The 10,227-nt window shown below is 43.8% G+C and overlaps 1 protein-coding gene across 4 annotated transcripts in view; it reads left to right on the forward strand.

The window, feature by feature from the left end:
• ftcdnl1 (formiminotransferase cyclodeaminase N-terminal like 1) overlaps window positions 1–4,257 on the forward strand; it is a 29,313-nt gene extending 25,056 nt beyond the window's left edge. For 3 of the 4 annotated variants that reach the window (XM_055637726.1, XM_055637724.1, XM_055637727.1), the window contains exons 6-7: window positions 2,411–2,846; window positions 3,872–4,257. In XM_055637726.1, coding sequence (XP_055493701.1) covers window positions 2,411–2,846; window positions 3,872–3,956 — 521 coding nt within the window. In that variant the 3' untranslated portion in view covers window positions 3,957–4,257. Of the gene's footprint in view, window positions 1–2,410 lie in introns of all 4 variants that reach the window. The other variant, XM_055637728.1, reaches the window with a different exon arrangement.
• Window positions 4,258–10,227: the final 5,970 nt, after the last annotated feature.

Consider the following 10,227-nt stretch of genomic DNA (forward strand, 5'->3'; position numbering starts at 1 on the left):
TGGTCGGAGAGGCGGGGAGCGGGCAATGCCTTACCGGGTCGCCGTGCAGTAAGCTCCGGAGCGCTGTGGCCGTCAACTCCCAACATCGCGGAGCTGGGGCTGCGGGCGTCCGGCCGCGGGCGACGCCGGTTGTAGCTCCGATACCGGCGAACTCTACCTCTGGCTGAGCGGCGCTCCAAATCCAGCGCGGCCCACGGCCGGACGACCGCAGCCCCAGCTCCGCGATGTTGGGAGTCGGCGGCCACAGCGCTCCGGAGCTTACCGCACGGCGACCCGGTAAGGCATTGCACCCTCCCCGCCTCTCCGACCAGGTAGGGGACTAAGAATTAAAGTTTCCCCCTTCACCCCCCCCCCCCCCCCCCCCCCCCACCATAAACAACTGACTAAGCCCTCCAAACTAACTGACTAACATTTAGCAATGATTTACAGATGTTTAAGTGTCTCCCTGGTCTCCGGGGAGGAGGCAGCCGCTACAGTAGTACAGACCTGGGTTGACCGTGGGTCGTTTCGGGTCAAGTTTGGCGGCAAACACGAGCTTTGGTGTGCAGATGACATCCTGGAAAAAATGTCCGGTTTTCTGAGCTTTTCGGTTTCCGGATTTTCGGATAAAAGGTTGTGCACCTGTATTTTGATGAATAATTGCATATCGCATTCAAACTTTAAAAGCATAATTTTTGCAACAAGTTGTTCTATAGAGTTTTCCCTTATTCCAAAGAATAGAAAGGTTCTTCACCTGCACCCTTTCTGGGGCTTTTATCAGTGGATTGTCAATTGAAAAGGTATGTAGTGGGATTATAGTTTCATATTAAGTTACCGGAACCATTTAATCAAGGAAGAGGTGATGCTCTGCAGACTTGGTTCCGTGAAGGACAGTTGAATCCCAAGCAATACTCTCCCTGTAAAATAAAGTTGCAACAAGTTGTTCTACACAAAGTTTTCCCTTATTCCAAAGAATAGAAAGGTTCTTCACCTGCACCCTTTCTGGGGCTTTTATCAGTGGATTGTCAATTGAAAAGGTATGTAGTGGGATTATAGTTTCATATTAAGTTACCGGAACCATTTAATCAAGGAAGAGGTGATGCTCTGCAGACTTGGTTCAGTGAAGGACAGTTGAATCCCAAGCAATGCTCTCCTGAAATAAAGTTGAATAAAAAAGGAAATTTTGTGTTTTGGTTATTAGTTAGGCCACTCTCATTTGGTCATAGTCTGGAGCACTCACTTTAAGGGAGGAAAGGGGAATTTAAGGAGTCCGTATACTGCATGCACCTTCTCTCAAAGTTTGTCTTTCTCCCTTTGTTCAGCTTCTGAATCTGACCATTTGCATCTGATGAGCTTCACAGTCACCATTTGCTCCGTCATTTGGAACAGTTCAGTACAGGAACAGGCTCTATGGTCCACACTGTCATTTCAAAATGTCACCTGCCATTTCCTCCTTCCTGGTTGCACCCTGTTTGCTGAGCAAATTCACCACCATGTCTTTGCCAATTTTAGATGCGACCATTATACTTTGCATTCCTGCCTGATCGCCACTTTGCAACACGGGTTAAGTCTGAGCTCATTCAGCACACGGTTTATATTCCATCCTGACTTACTGAATGAAATGCATGTGTTCAATGTTTTCAGATTTGAGGCTTTCACTCTCCCTATCTCTGCAATCTCCTCCGAAATTCCTGTTTCTGTCATCTTGAATATTCCCGGCTTCCATTGCTTTATTTATTGTGGCCTAATCTTTACTCCCCAAATTTCCTTCTCTTGCCACCACTCTACATCTCTCTCATTTAAAAAAAAAAGCTTCTTAGGATCTTCCTCTTTGACGAAGATTTGTGAAATGTCTATTGTTGAGCTATAATGATAAAGTCCTTACCCTTTCCAAACAAAAAAAATTGAAAATGCTACTCAGCAGGACAGGCAACATTTATAGAAAAATGAGCCGTTTTAATATTTCAGATTGATGAGCATTTGAAAAAGCCCTTTGCAAGTTTTTAATTTTATGACACAGATACTCATTGGGTGCATGCTGCCTTCCAGAGAATAATCCCATCAATCCCATTCCCCACTCTTTATATATCTATATCTCTGCAATTTATTGTCTCACACATGCCCATCAACTCTCCTCTGATTCTTTTTAGGCTTATTTTACCGCGGCCAATTAATCTACAAGCGTGCCTTTGGTTTGAAACAATTGCCGCACTTAGAGAGAGGCCATTGAGTCATGGTGAGAATGTACATAGACGATGCCAGAGATCAGGATCGAGCCGGGAACACTAAGGCAGTAGCAATAACTGTGCACTACTGTGATTCAGGGAAAGATCAAGATGTATTTTTGAAACCAAACTTTGCATTGAAAGCAAACGCTGTTTTGAAAAGTAGCATCTATTGAAAATGTCAATGTATTTTTTTTGCATTTCAGGTGTTGGTGCCAGCCCCTATGTTATGAACTGCAACGTGACCATAGACACGCAGGACCTGAACGTCAGCCAACAGATTGCCTGCGCGGTCCGCGGAGCCAATGTTGGTGGCCTCGCGGGTATCCAGGCGATGGCCTTTCCTCATGAGGGTACTGTGGAGATTGCCTGTAACGTGGAGAGCTGGAAAGGTGAAACTTCATCACCTCTGACAGAAGAGAAGGAGAAACACATTTCTTATTGCATTCAGGGTGAAGAATACGTGTATTTCTCCCCAAGTTATATCGAGAAGCATATTAAAAAACTGGCTAATAACTTTGGAGTTGCTACAGTGGGCACTGCGTTAATTGGTTTTACACCTGAACGTTGCAAGAATTTGGCAGAAAAGGCCATAGGGGAAGGAACTGGAGAGTTTTGGAAGAAGCGCAAGGTCCTTACAATGTAAGTGGGGCTTGTTGGCATAATTAATGCTGTTGTGTTGATCACATTGTGTTGATTGCACTATACGTGGGTTTGATTATCAGTCTGCTAATTATGATCTTGGGGACAATTGATAAGAAGATAAATGTTCAATGAGTGGGATGAAATACTTATGGAGGTCTGGCAGCCAGAATGGACATCAGGAGAAGAAGAAAGTTGCCCTCAGATGGTGGATGGGATTTCTAAATCAATGCCTGTATTACTCTTGACACCTCTTGACATTGCCGGGAAGGTGTGCCTGATAGTTGACCCAGATTTGGCATTAGTAATGACGATGGGATTATCAAGAATTTCATGAAACAACCACATTGAGATTTCTGTGTCCATTTTAATAAACACAAAAATGTGAATAGTTCATTGTTAGCTGGGGGGGGGGGAGGTGACAACGAGGCATGCAATCAGAAAAATTAAACGGGAGGACTGTGAAAGTGGTCAGAGAACAAGGGTGGGGAAGGGATGGAGAGAGAGAGGGAAAGCAAGTTAGAGAAATCGATACTTATACCACTGGGTTGCAAGCTGCCTAAGCGAAATATGAGGTGCTGTTCCTCCAATTTGCTTTCCATAAATCTAGTTTCTCTCTCCCCTGACTTTCAGTCTGAAGAAGGGTCTCGACCCAAACCATCACCCATTCCTTCTCTCCAGAGATGCTGCATGTCCCACTGGGTTATTGCAGCATTTAGTGTGCATCTTCAGTGTAAACCCGCATCTTACTAGTTCCTTCCTACACACGGTCAGGAATGTCCAAGATGCCAGAAATAGAAGGCTGCAGGAATTTGTGAGGGAGGGGATTGCGGTGGAGTGATAAGAGGAGTGAAAGCCTCAAATCTGAAAACAATGAACAACCGCAGGTGGTCAAAAAGGCGTTTGGCACATTGGCCTTCATCCGGTCAGAGTATTGAGTATAAACTCGACAGTCTTTACAGAGCCAGTCAATATAGACCCTTCTTCAGACTCGACCCAAAACATTACCTTTTCCTTCTCTCCAGAGATGCTGCCTGTTCCGCTGAGTTACTCCAGCATTTTGGCTCTATCATTGATGTAATGATCATCCACAGTTCCTTCCTACACTGAAATGTGAAGATACTATCCGGGATTCTGTCTGTCCCCACAAGTTGGGTTGTTGCAGTTTTCTCCAACTGCACCGAGGGAATCACCTAACATAAGCTATGTACAAATTAGTCTTCCTGTTAAATACCCTGCGACTGCTATCCTTCGAGGACTAAATCACATTTTAATAATATACTCTGCCTTGGCTTACTATTGAGCAAGTTATTTTTCCTAAAAAAATCTGATATTATAATTATATTATTTCCTCACATAAATATGGATTTTTAAATGTCATGGATTCCTTTCAATAAATCTTTAAAAAGTTTTTCAACTGCTTTCAACTTGAGTACGGTCTGACTTATTTTTACACTGTGTAAAACATTTAAAACAGTTTCTTAAAGAGCGCATCATTTTACTCCTGATTTCCTTTGTGTAAATGCGTTGTTGACTTTTCAACGAATCTGATGACATAACCGCTGGACTACTTGAATGTATGCCTGGCAGGACCCAACACGTGAACAGAGGAAGTTCTTGCCTCGTGTCTCTTGATTAATTTTGTAGGAAACTTCCTTTGAGATCAGTGCCAAGCACCATTGCTTCACCACTGACTCACCGATTCTACTTCCTCTCTCTCTGAAGAACTGACGCGCTAACTTGCCGTACTACAGGTCATAAGATTCATAGAGAACTATAGCACACGTGCTATATACTGCGTGCACACCAAACAGCAAACACCCATAAGGACACAGGGTCGCGGCCCTTCTTCGGATCTGAACAAGTCTCAACCTGAAATGTCACCTATCCATGTTCTCCAGAGATGCTGCCTGATCTGCTGAATTACTGCAGCACTTGGTGGCCTTTCGTGTATTATCCAGCATTTGCAGTTTTTTGTTTCTACATCAAGCACCCTTGTGTACACTAATCTTTTCTTAACCTATTGTATTCAGCCTCTATACCCGGTCTTAAATTCTGCCACCAGGCACATCTGCTCAGGTTAGAGGTTAAACTAATGATCTTCCCCAGTTGTATTTTTGCACTGAGTCCAGTCATACATTGGGGAAACAGGCCCTTTCACTCAACTTGCTCACACTGGCCAACATGTCCCAGCTACACTAGTCCCACCTGCCTGCGTTTGGTCCATATCCCTCCAAACCCGTCCTATCCATGTACCTGTCTAACTGCTTCTTAAATGTTGGGATAGTCCCAGCCTCAACTACCTCCTCTGGCAGCTTGTTCCATACACCCACCACCCTTTGTGTGAAAAAGTTACCCCTCAGATTTCTATTAAATCTTTTCCCCTTCACCTTTAACCTATGTCCTCTGTTCCTCGATTCACCTGCTCTGGGCAAGAGACTGTGCATCTTGTCTGAGGCACTCCTCACTGGGATTGTGGTTGGGTGAAGGAATTGCTGAGGGGAATTAAGATTAAAAACCTGCGCCCGACCAGCCTGTGGTTAATTGGACATGTGTTTAATTTGAAACTGCTTTGTTTAATTGATGTTCTATTACAGAGTTAAACAAGCCCTTCAAATTCCACAACTCCAATATTGAATAATTGCAACTGCCTCAACAAAAAATACCATCAAATCGACCTGTCATATGAGGAAAGATTGAAAAGGCTAGGCTTGTATTCACTGGAGTTTAGAAGGATGAGGGGGGAATCTTATGGAAACATATAAAATTATAAAAGGACTGGATAAGCTAGATGCAGGAAAAACGTTCCCAATGTTGGGTGAGTCCAGAACCGGGGCCACAGTCTTAGAATAAAGGGGAGGTCATTTAAGACTGAGGTGAGAAAAAACTTTTTCACCCAGAGAGTTGTAAATTTATGGAATTCCCTGCCACAGAGGGCAGTGGAGGCCAAGTCACTGGATGTATTTAAGAGAGAGTTAGATAGAGCTCTAGGGGCTAGTGGAATCAAGGGATATGGGGAGAAGGCAGGCACGGGTTATTGATAGGGGATGATCAGCCATGATCACAATGAATGGAGGTGCTGGCTCAGAAGGTCGAATGGCCTCCTCAAGCGCCTATTTTCTATGTTTCTGTGACCCGAAACATAGCCTATTTCCTTTGCTCCACAGATGCTTCCTCACCCGCTGAGTTTTTCCAGCTTTTTTGTCTATCTTCAAATTCAATGGAGTGATTTGAAATTATTAATATTGGTGAACTGCCTCCTGTTGGAGACCTTGTAACTGGAAGGCCCATTTAAAATTCTACCCTCCATAAGAGTTGTTTGGCACTGTAGGAGCCATTCATGCTTAGGATAGTTACTGTTAGCGTATATTATTTTGTCTAGATATTTCTAGCAGTATTATTATGAATGCTTGGGGGTGGACATTGGATGTGTAGATGGACGTGACTATATTATAGGGAGAGAGGGACTGACCAGATCAGACCAGCCACAGGAATTGGAGAGAAAACGGTTCGTAACAGATAGTAAGAACGGAAAGCTACAATTTGTATAAGAAGAGGATCTGGAATGTTCATTTTTTTGTCTGTACAACTATAGACAATAGACAATAGGTGCAGGAGTAGGCCATTCGGCCCTTCGAGCCAGCACCGCCATTCACTGTGATCATGGCTGATCATCCCCGTTCCTGCCTTCTCCCCCATATCCCCTGACTCTGCTATCTTTAAAAGCTCTACTACTTCAATAAATAACCAATTGAGCTGGAAATAACGAAGATCCCCCCTCATCTAGTCTGCATCAGATCAATCCCACTTACCCGTGTAGTAATGGCAATGGAAAGTTGGACATTGGAAACGTTTGAAATTGCCATTACAGGCACTGTGGTGTTGGACATCAGAGTCAGCACCCCCCTCTGACACTGGATCCTTGACTTTCTGACCCACGGAGCACATTCAGTGAGGATAGCTGACAATACCTCCAGCACAATCATTCTCTGCACCAGCCCCCTGCAAGGATGCGTTCTAATATTCTGCCTATATATGATACTGCACAATATGATAGAATTTTATTTAACCCAGGAGGGAAATTGCCAACAGTCATAAAACACAAAATACATGAAACATGAAATTAAAGTGACGAGTGGAAAGGATTGGGATGTGCAAAGATCGGGCCTGTTGCTGAAGGTGCTCCTCAGGTTGACCAATGTGTCATGGATGGGGTGAGCTGTATTGTCCGGGATGCTCCGCAGTTTGAGGAGCATCCTCCCTTCCAAGACCAACCTCCCATGAATCCAACTCCGTCCCCAGGGTGGAGCCGGCCTTCCTGGTGAGTTTAACTCACGACTGTACAGCTAAATTTGGCTCTTAATTCCATCTATAGGTTTGCAGCTGACGCCACTGCGGTTTGCCAAATTATGAACAATGACGAGATGATGTATAGGAAGGAGGTAGGAAACTTAGTAACTTAGCCTCTCCTTCAATGTCAGCAAGATGAAGGAGCTAGTTATCGACTTCAGGAAGGGTGGTGGAGTACAAGCCATAAACAACGTTAATGGTGCTGAAGCAGAAAGGGTTGAGATCATCAAGTTCCTTGGTGTTAATGTTCCCAATGATCTATTGTTGACCAACCACATTGATGTGGCATCCAAGGCAAACCAATGCCTCTACTTCTGCTGGAGGCCAAGGAAATTCGGCATGTCTCCAATGACTCTTACAAACTTCTACAGATGCACCATTGAAAGCAAACTGTCAGGTTGCATCGCTGCTTGGTTTGGAAACAACTCTGCCCAAGACCCTAAGAAATTGCAGAGTTGTAGATGTAGTCCAGTCCAGCACAGACTCCCCATCACTGAATACTTTACTCTACCATGAAAAAGCAGCCACCATAATCAAAGAATTGTCCCACCTCGGTCATTCCTTCGTCTCCTTGTTGCCATTGGGCAAAAGGTACAGAAGCTTGAAAGAGCACATCGCCAGACTCAGATACAGCTTCTTCCCCTCTGTATCTGAATGGTCCTTCCATAACCTAACATCAACATCAACCTTTATTGTCATCTTGCAAAGCAACAGTTGTACAGTGCAAAATGAGAAGACGTTTCCCAGGGAATACTGGAGCATCACACATGAAACTTGAAACATTTCACACATAATAACAGTAAAAATAATCCAGTCCCTGATGAAACAGTATAAATAGTTAAAAGCAGGTAAAAACAGCAACATTAAAATACAGTAAAAACAATCATTAAAATGTCCAGGGCAGCTGATTTGAGTGGCCAGTGCCAGAGTTATTAAAATGTCAGTGCAAAGCCGCAGAATCAGGTGACTGTGAGTGCAGAGTGACTGTTTAGCAGCCTCACAGCTTGTGGCAGGAAGCTGTTTAGCAGTCTGGTTGTCCGGGCTTTGATGCTGCGATATCTCTTGCCTGATGGCAGGAGATCCAGGTGTGTGTGGAGGGGGTGCAGTTTGTCCTTAGCTATCCTCTGAGCTTTTTTCAGACAGCGGCTCTGGAACAGTTCTTGTACCGAGGGTAGGGAGACGTTAATGATCCTCTCTGCTCCCCTCACTACCCTCTGCAGAGCCTTCCTGTCTGAGCAGTTGCAGTTGGAGTACCACGTGTTTATGCAGCACGTGAGTACAGACTCCTCCGTGCCCCTGTAAAAAGTCCTGAGGATGTTGGTGGGGAGTGAGGCCTGTTTGAGTTTCCTCAGGAAGTGCAGTCGCTGATGGGCCCGTTTGACAATCCCAGTGGTGTTCCTGGACCAGGTGAGACTGTCTGTAATTTGCACTCCGAGGAACTTTATGCTCACCACTCTCTCCACTGTGGTGCCACTGATGTTGAGGGGTGTATGTTTTGGCTGCGACCTCCTGAAGTTGACAATCATCTGCTTTGTTTTGTCGACATTTAATGCTAGATTGTTGTTGCCGCACCAGTCCACTAGTTGGTGTTCGTTTGATACTGTTCGTTTCACCTCAGCCCCATTGCAGATATTGGACTTTGTGCCAGGAACTACTGCACTACAATAGGTCTGAGAACTATAATCTACACTCTGTATCTTCTCCTTTGCCCTGCTTATTGTACTTGACTTTGTCATAATTGTATTTATGTATTGTATTATCTGATCTGGTTGGATAGCATGGAAAACAAAGCTTTTGGCTGTACCTTGGCACACGTGACAATGAGTCTAAAACTTAACCTAAACAGCACCAGCGGCCCTGGTTCAATCCTGGCTTTCAGTGCTGTCTGTGTGGACTCTGTACATTCTCCCTGTGATTCCCATGGGTTCACTCCTGCATCCCAAAGACATATTGGTCGATAAGTTAATAGACCACTAAATATTGGCCCAAGGGTGTAGTTGTGGTAGAATCTGGGGGGAATTCTGGGGAATGTAGTGAGTATAAAGGATACACAGGGTTAGTGTAAATGCCTGATGGTTGTCACAGACTCGGAGGGCTCTCTGCTGAATAACTAGGACATTAATGGCAGAAGAAGTAAACTGATAAGGTAACCAAGAAACTTGATTTTGTGAAAACGAATGTTTTGTGGTTAGTGTGGTTCAGTTCTTTCAGAAAACTGAAACATAACAAAATGGGGATTTAACTTTGAATGATATAGCTGAAATTTAACTCCCTGGTGCATTTGACATGAAGGAACTGATGTGCTTAGTGATGTTCAACCTCATTCTCATACGCAATGTTTGAATGTGGCCGAGCATAGATACTTACACCTGAATGTCTTTGAACTGAGAAGTTTCTGTAACGACTATAGCAACGTTGGCAACCAAAGCCATATTATATTGATCTGTATTTTCACAATAAATATTTGTTACTCTTGAGTCATTGAATAAAAACAAGATATTAATACTCACTGAAATGACTTTAGGATATTTAATGATTCAGTGATATTAATATTTGATGCTGAGACCCCTTTGCATTGTATTCCTGCTGCCCAGATTACATTACTTTTGGGCTAAAAATCAATGTTATATAAAGGTTGTGAGGTGGCCAAGTGTGGAGTGGTTGTCCACTATACACCGTACCAGTCTTTTCCTTCCTGACCTCGCTAGGATTTGTTATGGCCAATCCAATGTTGCCCATTTTAGAGAGGTTGGTTGTTTTGAAAGTCGCCTTGCATGATTAAAACTGACATTCACTGCAGTGTCATTGCAAACTTATATTTTAATATTAGCAGAATCATGGCATAGCAAGGCTGCTGTGCAAATGTACATGTTGTTGAGAGGAACTCTGCTTTAACATGCATGTTTCTGCCTGCAGTGAGCAGAGTTGTAATAAGACCTTGAAATCTTACTTTATTTTTTGCATGTTCTGGTCCAAATCTGATCACTGAAGTATAATGGTCCCCTAATCCCATCGATCTGCAGGACTACTT

Source organism: Leucoraja erinacea, chromosome 7 (genome assembly GCF_028641065.1).
Source record: "Leucoraja erinacea ecotype New England chromosome 7, Leri_hhj_1, whole genome shotgun sequence".
Taxonomy (NCBI): Eukaryota; Metazoa; Chordata; class Chondrichthyes; order Rajiformes; family Rajidae; genus Leucoraja; species Leucoraja erinaceus.